We start from the raw sequence: 17,651 nt of genomic DNA, 5'->3' as shown, positions 1-17,651 counted from the left end.
ACCTTGCCAGTGATATAAATAGGACCTGCTGGAGAGATAGGACATGCTCGAGAGTTGGGTATGTATTCCAGAGACTACCCCATCTATAGAACAGTTTCCCCATCCATATGAAGCAGAGTTCCTCCCTAAACCAATTAAAGTGCAACTTGGACAATTGGATAAGGAGCAGGAAATTTATCCCTGGTTTGGCACCTATGTCTTTAATGGACACAGGTAACCTGTAAATGCTTATTCTCCCAAACCCCTGCGTACACTTGTCAAGAGTATCGGAACTTGACAGATTTGGGATGCATGGCTAGGCTTAAAAAGGTCCTTGTGGTCGTTAGCCAACTAAACACCTTATGAACCTATGTATAATTTTCTGTTTGTGTTTTGCACAAAACTGCTTGGGTAATAGTTGAAAAGGGTCTGTCGCCCTGAACACTTATGTGGGTTATCGAACTGAAATAAATAAATAATCAACAAATCAGTCATTGTTGCTAGAAATGTTATCTGTGTCCAGCTGATAGTAAATTGAATAATGCATGTGTTTTTATATGTGTCAAATACTGGATGAAATTGGTATATCACAAATGGTATTCTTATTTTTGTAGGGGCCACGAATCCTTCCAAAATATCAAGTAAAATCGTTCCTCATACCAGGTCGATCATTAGAGAGCCCAGTGGATTCACATCTGTATAGTAAGGTAAAGGCAGGACTAACTGACCTGCTTGGTGCAAGGATATATTTTGCATCACGAGTACTGACGCCTTACTGCTACACACTAGGTATTATGAGATGTTTGCACTCTGTTTAGTAATGTAGTCCTATTTAATGACCTGTGTCTACAGTATTGGAAGTAACAAATTGACTTGTTTGGAGATGGCAGATGGTGTGTGGTTATGCTGTCATTAGATGTTATGTAAGTAAAATATGTAATATAAAGTAAAGAGCTTATGTGGTCCATATATTTTATTCCTGTGTAACTGGGCACACTGGAATACATTAATGTCTGTTATTAAAAATATCAGAAGTCATTTGGGGGTGATATTCAGAAATACCTAGTGCTTCTTTAAAGTACTAACTACTGTGATCACATAGTTTCACAGAATTTGGCTTGACCTGCATCTCAAATATGTTTTTGTACATCCTTGCAAAAATGTGTATTTGTGATGTGTAACTAACCACTTTAGTCACAGTCCCTGAAGCACAGTGAAAATACAGATAGGCAAGTGTTTGTCAGTACCCCAGTATGACTCTAGACAAAAACTGAGCAAACATGAACTTTTTTTTACAGTTGTTATTCTGAGTGTAGCTATCAAATATATGAAAGTGTGATCTGTTGAACTAAACAGGCAACTCGGAAGTAATATGGCTAACTTTACCTCGACTCCTGGAGGCCACAAGAGATAATTATATTAATTATGTTGGCACAGTGTTGCAGTCTCTTGCATGAAAGGCCCTCCAGGATAAAAGAAAGTCTTTGTCAGATTGCCTCTTTGTCTGGCAGGCCTGACTCTACAGGCTTTGTATTCTAAGTTGTATCTGTTTTTCAGTTACCCAGAAATAGTCAGGCACTGTTGGACAGTTCAGAGCCAGTATAATTATTACCCTATTTAGTTGTATGTTTGTATGTGTTGGTAAACATGCCTTACAAAAGTACCCGCTGTTTTTTTTTTTCTTTCTCTGGGAAATCCTATATGTTTTCTTCACTAACGACCTAGTAAATGTGATTTTTTTTTAAAGTAGTGTAATTATAAAGAATAGCATTGTTGCGTTTTCCTTTTTTGATTAGCTTTTGGCTACATTTCTGGCTCTTTACTTGATTTACATGTTCCCCAAAAGCAAACCAATATCTGTAGCTGGATTCGCACAGTTGGACATTTACAAGCCACAATTCACTTTTCTATTATGTATGATGCATCACAATATATACAATTTCTTTCTGCCCTTCAGCCCAGGCTACCGTTTTTCTCTGAATTTTGAATAATCTATGGTGTAGTGTGGTGTTCCCGAGTGAGATTCTTGAGTAAGTGTGTCGTCTCCATTTCTTTACTTCCTTTCCACTTCTTTACAGACTTTCTTTAGATTTTTCCTTTCTTAAGAAAAATGTTCTTCTTTCATGTTTAGTTCATAGTTGGGCCTAATTCCACCAGTTTGTAAGCTCACAGACTGTAACCTGTTGCTTTCACAGTGCTCCTGTTGACTGGCACGTTAAGTGTCTTTAATGTCTGAATGAGAATCACAGGTAGATAGACTATTTTGAGCCTAGCCAATAAACCATATTCAGAAGTTTCCCCCTTCCTCCAATACATGCTTCACCTGTGGATAACATGTGGCTACCTATCCAATTATCAAGATTTACCTTGAAAGTAGCAATGAACTACTCTGGTACATGGATTGAGGTGGGATATGATTTTGTCAAACCACTGTGTCTAATTTGTTGCTGAAGATTTAGGTCCTTTATGTGGAAATTTGAGGAGCCAATTGTTCTGCTAAGGTGCAGGAGGCCATGGAGCCTAGGGTCTTTTATAACATGAAAGGTTAGATATAGATCGGCATGGAGGATTCTAGAAGGGAAAGAGTTGTCAGTCTGTCAGGATGACGAAGGCTTTTGAGGTCAGTAATCTACTTAGTTTATAATCATTATGGTGTGTTGAGTGTTGTGACAGGTTCATGTCAAAGGGAGAATTAAAGTCAGTAAGAAGTAAAGAAGAAATGAGAGTTCTTTGAATCTATAGGAAATACCTTTGGATATTAGTTGGACCAGATAAAGGATTTCCTATTTACTGTGGAGACTCATCGCTAAACAAAGTTGTTTAGATCTCCGATGAAAGTGTCCATTTGGAAGGGTTTTTCATTTATGTGGTAGGATGTGGAAATATTTTGTTTAGCAAACCGAAGTGCATTACATTGTTTGGATTTATTCTAAAATTGTTGTCTGTTTATCAGTTATTTGCATACTTTAACCCTTGCTCTAGCACTAGTGTAAGAGTAGATGACCAAGTAATGCTCATACTGCAGCCGTCTACAAACCTTCATCAGTACTAGTAATCTTTTAATTTTAATAATGGTACCTGCACCTCTCAGCTATGTGGGCTATGTTAGTTGGACATTTAGTTATCTACTATACTACACATTGTTTTTAATTATGATTGTATTATTCATCTGTGTATCTGTCTGTCTTTAATTGAGGTAGAACATCTATTCCATTTGGTCTTTTTCAAGTTTCACTAGGACGTTAGAAACAGAGTAACCACACATAATTTAACAATAAGCATGTAACACATTAACAGTAACCAAGCTGTAGCTATACATTTCATTTTAACAGTAAGGAAATTAATTAGCAGCCTGTACATGGTAATGCCGTTTTAACATTTAAACTGTCATATGAGTAAGCAACTGTTGAATTTACAGTATATACAGAACTTAATGGATATAGAAGTAGTAGAATTTAGTATACTAGTTTAGAGAGTATTTTGGAAAGGAGGGGGATGATGAATGTAGAGTGAATTTGGATAGCCAAAATGGAAGGAAAATAAAGTAGAGGAATATGAGGCAGAGAAGAAAGAGACCTTGTTGAGAATTGTGCTGAGTGTTCCTTTGGGCAATATGATGACTTCAAACTTTGTAATTCATTTGAAAGGGAAACGTGTTTTGAGAAAAATAACTGTAGATCACATTACTGGTTCAAGAAGCATGTGCAGTTAGTGCCTTTTAAATAGACATTACTTGAGCTGTTTCAAGAGTTTTTTTTTTTTTTTTGGTAGGGTGTAGAGGCCTTTACATTAGTGAGTAGGGATTCCCACGGTCTTTGAAGTTTTCTCTAAGCAAGGATTGTACAGTAGAGTTTTATTATGGAGTGTTAGCAAGTTGGAGGTGGAGGGACTGCCCTTTGGTTGTATGCGGAGCTTCATTTGATCGGTCTGCCAACAAGAAGGAAGGAAGGTTAGTAATTTAGAGAACAGAGAGTCTCTGGGAAATTTTGATCCATGCTTGATAGGGATCTCCTTTGCTTTTGAGAGTGTGTAGTACTGCTCTTTATACAGTGACACGATTGTGATTCTACAGATATTTCTCAGATGCAGTTTAAAGAGTGTTGTCTTTCTTTCTGGATGCAGTTGTGTTTAAGGAGAGGTCCGCATGCTGATTGTCAGAGAAGAACTCCTTTTCTTATTCCAAGTGTATTGTAGAGGAGAGAAAGTAGGAATATATATTTTTTTGTTTGGGTTTGCAAGTTTGGTCTCGTAAGTCAGCACAGATGATTAAGGCTATGGGCTGTTAATGAGCTGCTTCCTATAGTTTGAGGTTTGAGTCTGTCAGCCTCCAGTTTGCTTCCTGCATGACTCTGCTGAGCAAGTGTCTTAACGTGTGTGGTTATTTGAGATATTGAGTTAGCCTCCTCATTGGTCTCCTGGACTGCATGTCTATTAAGTGCTTACAAAAATATCTGTATATAGAATGGTATCGAGGTATCTGGCCAGGTTGACATAGGACATACATAATGTATATCTACTACCCAGCACTTCACCGATTTATTTTTAAAGAAGCTGACAAGGTTAGGAAGGCAGAAGTTGCTTTTGGCAAACCAGATTTGATGTGGGTCCAGGAATAAGCACCACTCAATGTCTAAATTTATGAGGTCAGAAACTGTGGCTGGATTAAAAAGGATTCTGTTATGCAGCTAAGGATATGTGGGAAGAGACTAAACAAAAGATAATACAAAGACTAAGAAATTGCATCGGAGGAAAAAATACAAAAAAGAGTAGTGAAGTACATTAAAAAATGTAGAGAGCAAACAGCTATGTTACAGGAGACACATAGAAAGATCTAAACATGTGAATTTGGTAAAGGTTTTCAGGATGGTTATTCAGCAGAATACTCGGGACAAAGAAAAAGAGGACTACTTATATTAATTGCGAGAGTAGCTCCAATAGTGATAGAAAAAGTTAAAAAAGATAATAATGGCAGATTTGTAGTGCTAAGGGGCTACTGGCAAGGGAGGAGGATTACTCTGGCATGTATTTGTATTCCACCAAAAACTGCTATAATGGAGCTTAAGAAAATTCTGAGAGAAATCAGTTTTCAGCAAGAAATATTACTTATAGGTAGTGACTAAAATTTGAGTTGCAGCAGTGAAGATTTGTCTGGGGGGCCCAGAAGGGAAAATATAACAAAGGAGGGTAGATTTGTTTTTGAAGAAATTAATGAAAATATTTGGCATGAAGATTTGAACTCAGTAATAGGAGATGTTAAGTTGTCTATCTCACCTTCGTTCTTGCTGGTTGGGATCGGAGCCAATCCTCGGCTCCGACTCGGCCATCTTCTATAGCTCGAGAGCTGTTTACTGGCTCGAGGATACCCCTTATCCCATGATGCCTAGCGATAGCTACCCAGATCTCATTTGCCGCTTCAGCTGCGAGGTGTTGTTTTTCTGGCTCAGGCTCGTATAAAGTTTCTTTATAGAATTTTTTTACTAGAAATAGGCATTTTCCTAGGTGTTATTGTTAACTTTTAGTCTTATTTTTGGTTGTGTTAGCTAGTGTGTATTGTAGCTTCCTTCCCTTCCTTGTAAAACTCGTTTAACTTAGAGAGTTCTCCCCCTCCCCCCTCCTTATTCTTTCTTGTCAGGTTAGCCGTTTAGGTTAGAGGCTTTCCTTCTACTTTCTTTAAAGGCTAGCCATTTAAGTTAGAGGCTTTCCTATCTAAAAAAAAAAAAAAAAAAACTTTAGCTTTAGTCTGTAGTAAAGTGGGTGTTTGTGTAGACTGTATTTTGCTTTGTTAGCTATTGTTGTATTTCTTGTTATAGGATGTCAAGAGAATCCAAAGTGTCTGTGTTCAAGAAGTGCGACTCATGCTGTCAGAAAATGTCTCTGACAGATGGGCACACTTCTTGCATCTACTGTTTAGGCGCTGTGCACCTGCAGGACTCTTGTTCTATCTGCCATGCATTTAGTCCAAGAGTTCTGCAGGAGCGTAAGAATAAGCTTATTCTTAGGAGTCTTTTAAAGCCCCAGGATTCACTGGCTAAGACCTCTCAGCCTGTGAAATCCCCTAAATCTACCAAGCCGTCGGCTCCAAGTTCGGAGCCGTCTTTGGTTCAGACTCTACCTGCTACTTCGGTGCCGGCTAGCACCGATAAGACTGTCTCCCCGTCAGCTCCATCAAAAACTTCGGAGCCTTCGCGGAGCCACAAGAGGCTGAGGTCCCCTTCTTTGGAATCGATACATTCGGCTCCTTGGTCTCCCCTGCTTCAGAGTGAGCGCAGTCACAGATCTTCTCACTCCTCTTGATCCTCTAGGCTGTCGGATGACGATATGGAGAGAGGGGTCAGTAGGTTGCTAAAGTCGCAGGCACTTGCCAAGATGTTGTCCAGCCCTCCTCAACAGGTGTCGGCTCAGTCCACTTCTATCGATGTTCCTCCTTCGACTCCACTAAGTTCGGAACCGGAGTTCGTTGGGGTTCGAGTAGTGGAACCGTCGGCTCTGATAACTCTATCTCCTTCGGTTCCGTCATCGGCTCTGATCCCTTCGATGGTGCCGTCCGTCGAGGGATCTGGGCACCAGGGCTCCCTCGTCAGCTCCGAGGGGGCGAGTGGCATCGGACCCTTGTCTGACCCCATTCTCCCTCTTGGAGCTTCGGCGCAGGTGAGCTTGGCTCCTACATCGGCCTCAGAGCCGTCTCCCTCGGTGCGGAGAAGGATTCCGATTTCCTCAGAACCGGAGCCTTCTCTGCATCGTGGCAGGGACGCCTTCGATGTCATGAGGAGTGTGCTGGCCACTGAGTTAGCTCCACTATCGGCCCCACCGGCTCCGTCCCCTGTAGTGCCTGTGCCAACCTCTGCTCCTCCTCCAGACCCCAAGTGTGGGGAACCGGCGCTCCAGGGCACCCCATTGGGTGTTTCCTCTTCTTCCGAGGCCTCCCCTGATCATTCAGAGGAGCCCCCTCATAAGAAGTGCAAGAGGAAGCACATTGACTCCCCTGAGTCTGTCACTTCTGATACAGACTTAGATGATTCGGAAGGGTCCCTGAGATCCTCCTCTGAAGATGTTTCCTTCTTGGACATCCTAGAAATGCTTAAGCAGAGGGGGAACTGGAATCCCCTAGCCCATACCGAGGATGAGTCTGCATTCCTGGATGCGTACGATTCCCGACCTTCCACCTCCTGGGTTTCTCTGCGTTTCGATCCACTTATGTCAGTGGTGGCTCAAAAGGCTTGGTTAGCTCCGGATACAGTGGAACCAACTCCGAGGAGACCTGGCAAGTTCATCACAGCACCACATGATAAGCAGTTCCTTTACCAAAGGTGTTCCTGTTGATGCCATGGTGGTAGCAGCAACCACCAAAAAAGAGTTAGCGGAGACCTCTTCATCTGTCTATCCTCCTAACAAGGAGTCTAGAACCATGGACAGATACAGGAAGCGAATGTTTGCTTCAGCGACCTTTTCTATGAGGTCACTGAACTACTTATGCCATTTTACCCAGCTTCAGAGGGATCTCCTTAAAGAGCTCGGAGATACCCTTCAAGATCCATCAGCTGAGGGGACTCAAGCTAAAGTAGCTTCCCAGCTGGCGACGCTTAATTGTGTAGTCAACTCCTCCATGAGGCTCATTTCCTATGCAGCCGATGGTGTGAGTAGAGCCGCAGGTACGGGTGTGGCCCTTAGGAGGCATGCATGGATGTGGCTGTGTAATTTTGCGGAACCCTTTAGAGCGTCATTCACCAACACCCCCTTTGACGGTTCCTTTCTTTTTGGACCACAGGTGAAAGACACTTTGACTAGGTGTGAGCAAGAAGGCAAGACTCTCTCTGCCGTAGGAGTCCGTTTTTCCACTCCTTCTAGACCATACCCCAAGGGTCAGAAGAGTGGTAAAATGTGGTTCCGAAAATCCCAGGGAGCCTCGCCTGACACACATAGCGATTTTTTTTCCAGGGGCAGAGGGGGAAACAACAACAGACACCGCCCTCATGGCAGAGGGGGTCCGCAGAACCAAGGCAACAGAGAATCTTTCTCTGATAAGCCCTTTCAGCATCCCTGAAGAGTTGCCCGACTGCCAGCCCCTGGAAGCAGTCGGGGGAAGACTTTCACTGTACCCAAAAGCATGGCAAAATTTAACGCAAGACAAATGGGTACGGTCCATTATATCCGGAGGTTACAAAATTCCTTTCTGTCAACCCCCCCTTACCGTCAAGGAAATCCCTTCCATATGTTCCACCCAATCTGAGGGAACAAGCAGTAATAGAAGTTTCAAAACTGCTAGAAAAAAAGAGTCATCCAGAAGTCCCGGCAGACCAACACGGATCTGGAACTTACTCAAGGTTATTTTTGGTACCAAAAAAGACAGGGGACTGGAGACCAATTCTGGATCTCAGCAGACTAAACAGGTCTATTCAAAGAACAAAGTTACAGATGGTCACGCTACAGTCCATTCTACCCTTTCTGGGTCAGGACAATTGGATGTGCTCGATAGATCTTCAGGATGCATACTATCAAAATGGACAGGCGCTCCAGGAGATTTCTTCGCTTCCAGTTGGGAGCCAGTCATTACCAGTTCAGAGCTGTGCCCTTTGGTCTCACCACAGCTTCCAGGGTGTTCACCAAATGTATGGCAGTGGTCACGGCTCACCTGAGATGTCTAGGATTCCAGGTGTTTCCATATCTAGACAACTGGCTCCTCACTGCTACTACCAGGCATCAACTTCTGCAAGCCAGGGACTACACAATCACAATCTGCTCTCAGCTAGGCATTACAATAAACTTCGAAAAATCTGCCTTGTTGCCCTGTCAGTCTATCACCTATATAGGAGCAGACTTAGACACAAGGAACATGTCCGCAAGGCTACCACCAGAAAGGGTGTCTACAATTCGCCAGCAAGTACAAATTCTAATGCAGAGCAAAAGAATCCAAGTCAGTTTGGTCCTTCAAACTCTGAGTTCCATGGCAGCGGCAATTCTTCTAATCCCACTGGCCTGTTTTCACATGAGGATCCTTCAGTGGCCTCTGTTTACACAGTGGTCTTTCCAACAGCTGCCCATGTCTCACATGATCATGATTACAGAAGCATGCAAAAGGCACCTTTCCTGGTGGATGGTCTCCCCACTAGTGACTCAGGGCAGACCCTTCATTCAGCCCCCTCCGGTTGCCACAGTGACCACAGACACCTCCCTGATAGGGTGGGGGGGGGCATTATCAGGGCAGGACAGTCCAAGGCACTTGGCAGCCTCACAAGTACCATCTGCATATAAACGTCCTAGAAATGAGAGCCGTGCTCCTAGTGTTGCAAGCTCTTCAGGATTCTCTCCCTTCTGGGACCATTGCAATTCAAACGGACAACATGTCAGTGGTGTGATACATCAACAAGCAGGGCAGAACCAGGTCCTACCCCCTATGTCGAGAAGCACTCAGACTCTGGCAGTGGGCGATTTCCTCCCAATGTTTTCTGATTGCGACGCACATCCCTGGGAGGTCCAACGTCATAGCGGACAGGCTCAGCAGAGCTATTCGCATGCCTCAGAGTGGTCTCTGAATCAGGAAGTTGCGGATCTTATCTTCCGCAAATGGGGACAGCCTTGCTGCGATCTTTTTGCCACCCCCTTCAACAGCAAATGCAGCAACTACTTCTTCCGCTTCCAGGTCACTCACCCAGAGATGCTCTAGTCCACAATTGGCCTCAGGGACTTCTTTATGCCTTTCCTCCGATTCCCCTGATTCCAAAACTCATATAGAAGGCAATATCGTTGGGCTGCAAAATTATCCTCATTGCCCCCTACTGGCCTTGACAGATATAGTTTCCGTTCCTGCACCATTACCTTCTTGATCAGCCCTGGACTCTGAATCCGATTCCAGACCTACTGATTCATCAGTCAGGCGGGCTGCATCAGTCCCTCCAAACACTCCAGCTCACAGCTTGGTTGCTCCACTTCCAACCTTAGCCAGGCTTCCCAGCATTTCCCTGGCCGTACGGGAGATTATTGTCTCCTCTCACAAGTCCACAACTAGAAAAACTTATGCTAGCAAATGGAAACGTTTTTCTTGTTGGGCAGAGGCTAGGAACATAGATCCCTTTTCAGCCCCAGTCCACGAAATTTTGGAATTCCTAGCACAACTTTTTCATTCTGGGTCTGCTTCTGCTACAATCAGGGTTCAGTTGGGGGCCATTTCTAACTTTCATGTTGGGTTGTCAAATTCAAAAATTATGTCTCATAAGCTCTATAAAGCTTTTTTAAGCGGGACTACTCTCCTTAGACCTCCAGTGAGAGATCCCCCTCCTCCTTGGGACCTTAATTTGGTACTAACCTCCTTAATTCTTCCCCCCTTTGAACCAGCAGCTCCCTGCTCCATTAAGTTTCTATCTTGGAAAACACTCTTTCTGGTAGCTATTACTTCAGCCAGACGCGTCTCTGAACTTCAGGCACTATGTGTTCGTCCTCCATACTTGGTTTTTTCATAAGGACAGGGTTGCTCTGAGGACTAATCCTTCGTTTCTTCCAAAAGTCTGCTCAGAAAATAATCTAAACCAATCTATAGACCTTCCTGTGTTTTTCCCTAACCACACCAACAAGGCAGAGTACAAATTGCACCAAGTGGACGTTCATAGGCAATTGCGTTTTTACCTGCACAGGACTAAGGAAATAAAGAAGTCGGCCAACCAAGGTCTCCCAGTTTCCAAGGTGACATTATCCAGGTGGTTGTCTCACACTATTACTTTCATTTATCAATTAAGAAACAAAGAGTTGCCTATCATACCGAAAGGTCATTCTACTAGGGCCTTGGCCACCTCTGTAGCCTTCCAATCTAGGTTGCCCATGGATTCTGTCTGTGCAGCTGCTACGTGGGCAAATCCTCATACCTTTATTTCTCATTACAAGCTAGATATGGTCTCCAGGAGCAGAGCTGACTTTGGTTCCACTGTTCTGAAGAGTCTGTTCCAATGAGCCGCCCAGGATTGTAGGTGCTAGGGACGCTGTCCCAACCAGCAAGAACGAAGGCGAGATAGACAACTTAACATAAAGAAGTTATGTACCTACCATAACGTTCCATGTTAGTTGTCTTCATCTCGCCTTCTTTCTTGCATCCCACCCTCCGTCCCCCTGTCCTGTTAGACCAAGAGTAGTTCTGGTTTCACTGGCTGAGTGTTTTCTGGTTTGTTTCCTCTACTGACTTAGAGAGTATGACAGCTATGCTCAACCTGTTTGTTTGGACAGGTTGATTCTCTGGCTATGTCTGGGGTTAGCTATTTCAAATGAGATCTGGGTAGCTATCGCTAGGTATCATGGGATAAGGGGTATCCTCGAGCCAGTAAACAGTTCTCGAGCTATAGAAGATGGCAGAGTCGGAGCCAAGGATCAGCTCTGATCCCAACCAGCAAGAAAGAAGGCGAAATGAAGACAACTGACATGGAACGTTATGGTAGGTACATAACTTCTTTTTCACTGAATTTTGCATATTCCCCAAGATACAGAAACTGGGCTAGGCTAGACAGAATTTACATTTCACAGGAACATGTGCATTTAATTGAAGTTCTTGATACCCACCCAATAACTATTTCAGATCATGTGCCAATAATAGCGGAAATAAAAACACAGGGTAATGAGACATTGGTGCTTTCCCACCAGTCTGTTGAAAAGTGATGAATTTAAGGAATGGGTAGTGGAGATTATTCAGGAGCTGTTAGAGAGGACAGAAATTTCTTCTGAAAATATAGCTAGGGATTAGGATAAAATTAAGGTTGAGTTTAAAAATAGGGTGGAAATAAAAGAAAGGGAATTATAGTTAAGAGGTAATGAGAATTATTTAGAGGGACTGACAAATGTTAAAGTATTGCAGAATCGGGGGAATCTCAAAGAACAAGAGAATCAACTGCAGAATATAAGGGATTACCTCGATAATATGCATGAGTTTAGAAAGATTGCTGTTAAGCAACTGTTTTTTGACAATAACACTAGAGCACAGAAACTTTTAGCACAACGACTCAGGCAACAGAAAGTAGAAAACGCTTGTTGCCAAACCTAGGGAGTCTGTAACAAAGAAGGTAACTAGATTATGTAGAGGTATTAGAAATATTTCAGAAATTCTGTGAGAGTCTCCATAAAGCACAGAAATATGAAAATCAAGAAAAGATACAAATGGAAATATGTCAAGGTTAGAGGTAGTTGAGGCTGAATTACTAACCGTTAGGATAAAAGGAGATGAAATAAAAATTGTGATGTATGTGACAACCCTCCACTGGACCAGTAATCAGGGAGCCTCAATCATCGCCACTGGTAACAGTGGGGGACATCCACTGGGAGGATAATGGGTACACACACAGTATTTCCAAATGCAGCTCTGTGCATCAAGTGCAATTTCCCTTAAGAGCACACAGAGACCACAGTCAGTCCGGGGCTGGTTTCTCCCTCTTTCTCCAGATTCCCAGTAAGACTCCCCACTGGCACAACTATAGAGTTGAGATCTCATCTGAGTGGCCAAGCCAAGACTTCCAGCACCCTCTCTATCCAACTAGTGCTTAGTGTCCCTGCCCAAGTAGCTGACGCACGCACACTTTTAGGTTCGATGTACACACACACACACACACACACACACACACACACACACACACGCACACACCTAGGAAATGCTAGCACAGGTTTAATAGCTATTAGCTACTTTAAGGCACTTAGCAAAAGGTGTCCAATCTTACTGTGTAATATTAATATTAATAGAAATGGTAGTTTGACCAAGAGCAAGGCTGTTAGGAGTGGCCCACACAGTGTCACCAAATAAATATGCAAGTACTCTCAAAACTTGAATATCTCTACACAGAGCAGCCACAGTGAAAGGTATAAATATATTTAATAATAAATAAAAAAAACAAGAATATACTCCGTATATATTCACAGTGATAGAGTTCAGAATCATAGGAAATTTTTAAAACAAGATTGTAGGATAGCCTCAAATAAGTAAAGAAAAATTAAACTAAACTTTGCTATATTCCTGACTGTATCCAAGAGAATTATGCTGTTCCCTAGAAACTTACTATTGAGCAAGGCAGATGTGGTGAATGGATCTTCTAGTTATTGTCAGGTCCAAGACAATACAGAATGCCCTATCTCTCTAAGATACTCCTCAAATTAATATCTCAAATATTATTGCTGGGATAGCTTGCAGAATGACATAATTTCTTGTCATCTCACTCTGTCTCAGGTGAAACTCCGACTGCCGGAAGCTTGGCAGTATTTAGCATCTACCTGTGAGGCCATTTTTTGCTTGGGCAAAAGGGAAGTCTCTCTGTTGATCAGTGGCAGTGAAAAACATTGAGCAGCCTGCCTGCCCCTGTGGGAGTGGTTACTGACTTGAAACTGTAGTTTTATTGGCCATTTTGGGTCAATTCCAAAACTCCTTCATCTTCCTCTCTTAAAACCTGGTTGCCTCGTGGTTTTGGCGTCTTTTCAGGCTTGTTGGCTGTTGGTGAAGCACCCACCAAGAGGAGAAAACGCTGAGAGAAGAAAGGAGCCACTAGATTTTAAGTATTTTTCCTCTGTTTATTTGCTAAGTTTTTCTGCATAGTCGCCTATTTTGAGCATTTTCTGGCTTGTTAAACTTGATTTCTGCATTAGTAACTGTATTTAGAGCACAACCTAGAGCTGTTTACTGAATTTCCTGTTTGCACTTATTTTTAAAATCGTTTTTTTTCTCAAAACTTGCATTTTATCTGTCTTTGGCCTAGCACACTTGTGTGGGGTCATTTACTGCACTGTTATAACTTGTTGATACTTGTGAACCTCTGCTATCTCTGAAAAACAAAAAAAATCTTGCTTTTTTCCCACTTTTCTGAGATTTAAAAAAGTTCAGTTACAGGCTTGCTGTTCTTGAACTGTTTGTAAGTTTCTGTGAGGCCATTTTTGCTTGGGCTAAAGGGAAGTCTCTCTGTTGATCAGTGGCAGTGAAAAACATTGAGCAGCCTGCCTGCTTGCCTGCCTGCCCCTGTAGGAGTAGTTACTGACTTGAAACTGTAGTTTTATTGGCCATTTTGGGTCAATTCCAAAACTCCTTCATCTTCCTCTCTTAAAACCCTCTTTTGTGCGGTTTTGCGCGTTTTTGTGCATAGCGCAACAGCGGGCAGCGCCACCTAATTGGGTTTAAACTATTCCTGGCTTCACAAAGTCTGCTCTTCACTTTTTCCCCTTAGAACTGCTCTATCTCTCAATTTAAACACCATATTCTCTTCACTGGTCCAATTAAGTAATCCTACAAGTTAGCACTATTAAACCATAAGCACTACTTACTCTTATACTCTCTATGATTACCCTGTCCTCTATTGGTCCGTCTTAAATTCAGTTTCCCTATATTACTCTAGCATGTCCAAAGGTCAGTCAATGGTTTCCTCTCCAGTCCAGCTGGTGAATCTGGGAATTTTGAGGCAATGTTACAACTGTGTCATGTACACGGACAACCCTCTCCTCCTCCAAACAGGTTCAAATATATGTGAGAGATGCAACTATTTAGCCAAACTGGAGGCTGAGCTCTCTCATCTCAAAACTGGTGTAACCAGTCAGGAGGAGAAGGTAACCTCACACAACACAATTCCAGTATCACATAGTCCCACCACATCAGCGAACCAAACACATAAATACACAAAAACATACTCGGAGGCTTTAAATAAAAATCTACCTAAGCAACAGAGACCTCCAAAGCAGACATCCAAGCAAACGCTACCTCAAAACAAAACACACACAACACATAACCCACAAAGTCAGTGTGCCAAGCAGCCACAGCCCTTAAGGCTGAATAACACATCTGATACTCTTGTAATAGGTGACTCTATTGTCAGACACACTGACGTCCCGCTCACCAGGCTGAATAAAGAGAAGGTCACGGTGAGCTGCCTGTCGGGTGCTAGGATCCGCCACATAACGCAAGCACTCAGGTCACTCCAAAGTAAATACAAATATGACTCAGTCATTGTACATGCTGGTGTGAATGACCTGAGACGTACCTCCCTGGATTACATGAAGAGAGACATAGAGGAGCACTCTGATCATGTAGCCCAGGCTGGTATGACCCTGACTTTGAGCAGCATCTTACCCTCACCTAGAATGATGCCACAGTACAAAGACAAAATGATCGATTTTAACAATTGGCTAAAATTTTGGTGTCATTCAAAGGGGATCCAGTGTCTGTCAGCCTGGGATGACATGCTCAACAAGCCACGTTGCTTTGCTAGGGACGGCTTGCACCTGTCACCACTGGGCTTTCGGATATTGGCAAAGGCTCTTGCCACCCCCATAGTGCCTTTTTTAGGCAAGGCTCAAAAGTCAAATCCACCCCCATAGACAGCGCAAGGAACAAGAAACTAAGGGTAATGCTGCTAAACGCCAGAAGTCTTAACCTCAAGATGCATGCACTCGAAGCTCTCCTCAGTATGGAGAACATTAATATCTGTGCAGTGACAGAAACCTGGTTCAAGGCTCCAGAGAGCACCCCAGCACTACCAGGCGATACCTCATATCATGCTTTTCAGCCCCAAAACCCTGACCAAACCACAAAAGGAGGGGGAGTTTCCATATTTATCAAGGATATCCACACCTCCAGGTTAGTGGCATTGCACGAAGTATCGGAGACCATCCATGTGCAACTAACAGTGGGCAAGACTGCTTTTCAGTTTATAGCATCCTACAGACCACCCTCTCAAAGTCAGGAATCCCACTCTGCTTTCCTGAAAACATTGGAGAACATGAAGATCTCTCCGAACACCATTATATTGGGCAACTTCAACTACCTAAACATTGACTGGGAGCACTACTCAAGCCCCCCAGCACCTTAGCCCAAAGGTTCCTGGAAATTATAAACTCAAATGCTATGGAACAACTAGTCACCACTCCCACAAGAGGGGACAACATACTAGACCTGATCATTACCAACATGGGGACTCTATGCTCTACACCAGAAGTATATCCCTCATTGGTAAGATCAGACCATAAATTAATTTCACTGGATGTCTACATCCCGTCCCCACCCCCAGCCCAGAAAACCACAGTGAAAAACTTCTCAAAAGCAAACTTTTCACTTCTCAAAACCAAAGTGGAATCCTTCAAGGCCCCAGGGCCAGTGGAAACTACGGCCCAAACTGCAGAATCCTATATAAAGGCATTCTACGGACATCTCCAGGAATGCATGGATCATGCTATCCCAAACAAAACCAAGACCCAATCATTAAAAGGCAGGCGTCCAGTCTGGTGGACCCCTGCCATAAATAAACTGTACAGCAGAAGGAGGAAGCTACTACATGATAGAGCAAAATCCCTAATAGGGAAGGCATCTCTGATCAGTACTAGCAAAAAATTATGATCCCTCATAAAATCCTCCAAGGCCAGCTTCGAGAGAAAAATTGCACAGGACACCAAAGACAGTCATAAGGCTTTTTTCAGTTATGTTAGAAACCTGGGATGCAACTCCCAGACTTGTTCTGAGTTGATTCTAAACGACAAAAAATACACTGAACCCACAGACATCGCCAATATCCTGGCAGACAGGTTCAGTGCAAACTTCTCCCCCCCAAAAGAGCAAGTATCTATCCCGGCAGAGGGCTGCCTCCCAAACATCTCTGATGCTCAGGTGAAGGCTGCCCTCTCCAAAGCAAAAAACACTGCTTCCATGGGACCAGATGGCATCCCAGGTTGCGTCCTACATGAACTCCAAGAGGAACTAATCCCTCAAATAAAACAGCTATACAATCTCAGCCTCACTACAGGATATGTGCCCACAGAATGGCGTACAGCAACAGTGGTCCCATTCCACAAAGGTGGAGCCTCTACAGACCCTGGAATCTATCACCCCATAAGCCCGACTAGCTTAGTCTGCAAGGCTATGGAGAGGATCATCATGGAGCTCATAAACAAAGACATTGGGGACCTACAGACACTAGATCCTACCCAGTTCGGCTTTGTCAAGGGCAGATCCTGCCTTTTGAACCTGGTTGACTTCTTTGAAACAGTCACCAAAGCCATAGATGAAGGGAAGGTAGTCCACACAGCCTATCTGGACCTTGCAAAGGCATTTGACACAATACTCCACTTGGGCATCATAGATAAGCTCTCCAGCTTAAATATAAACCCCTATGTCACAAGATGGGTCGCAAACTGGCTCAAAGACAGAACCCACAGAGTGAGAGTTGCTGGAGCCATGTCAGACTCGAAACCGGTCACAAGTGGCGTCCCACAGGGTTCTGTCCTGGGACCACTCTTGTTTGGTATATACTTTTCCGAGGTACAGGCAAACGTGGGAGGACTATGGCTCACCAAGTTCGCAGACGATTGCAAACTGGGCGCCATAATCAACTCTCCAGCTGACACAAACATCCTTCAAAAAGGTCTCACAGAGACAGATAACTGGTGCCAGCGCCATGGTTTAAAGCTAAATGCCAAAAAATGTATAGTCATACCCTTTGGCAAAAACAATGTGCCCACAAATTACCACATAGGCAGAAACCCATTAAGTACAGAGAAAGTTATTAGGGACCTGGGGACCCAAGTTGATAGCAATCTCTTCTTTGAAAACCACATTGCCAAAGTGGTTAGAAAGACCTTCTACATAGCCCACCTCATCACGAAGGGTTTCACATCTAGATCAAGAGAGGTAATCGTACCCCTTTATTCATCCCTCATCAGGCCCATCATAGAATACAATGCCC

General features: G+C 43.3%; 1 protein-coding gene across 2 annotated transcripts in view; it reads left to right on the top strand.

The window, feature by feature from the left end:
• FASTKD3 (FAST kinase domains 3) overlaps positions 1–17,651 on the top strand; it is a 692,256-nt gene that overhangs the window by 272,507 nt on the left and 402,098 nt on the right. For both annotated transcript variants that reach the window (XM_044064876.1, XM_044064877.1), the window contains one exon: positions 594–768. In XM_044064876.1, the coding sequence (XP_043920811.1) occupies positions 594–768 (175 nt within the window). The remainder of the gene's footprint in view (positions 1–593; positions 769–17,651) is intronic.

Source organism: Protopterus annectens, chromosome 3.part0 (assembly GCF_019279795.1).
Source record: "Protopterus annectens isolate FY-2018-M chromosome 3.part0, PAN1.0, whole genome shotgun sequence".
Taxonomy (NCBI): Eukaryota; Metazoa; Chordata; order Ceratodontiformes; family Protopteridae; genus Protopterus; species Protopterus annectens.
The sequence above is the reverse complement of the archived record's forward strand: the minus strand, read 5'-3'. Positions and strand labels throughout refer to the sequence as shown.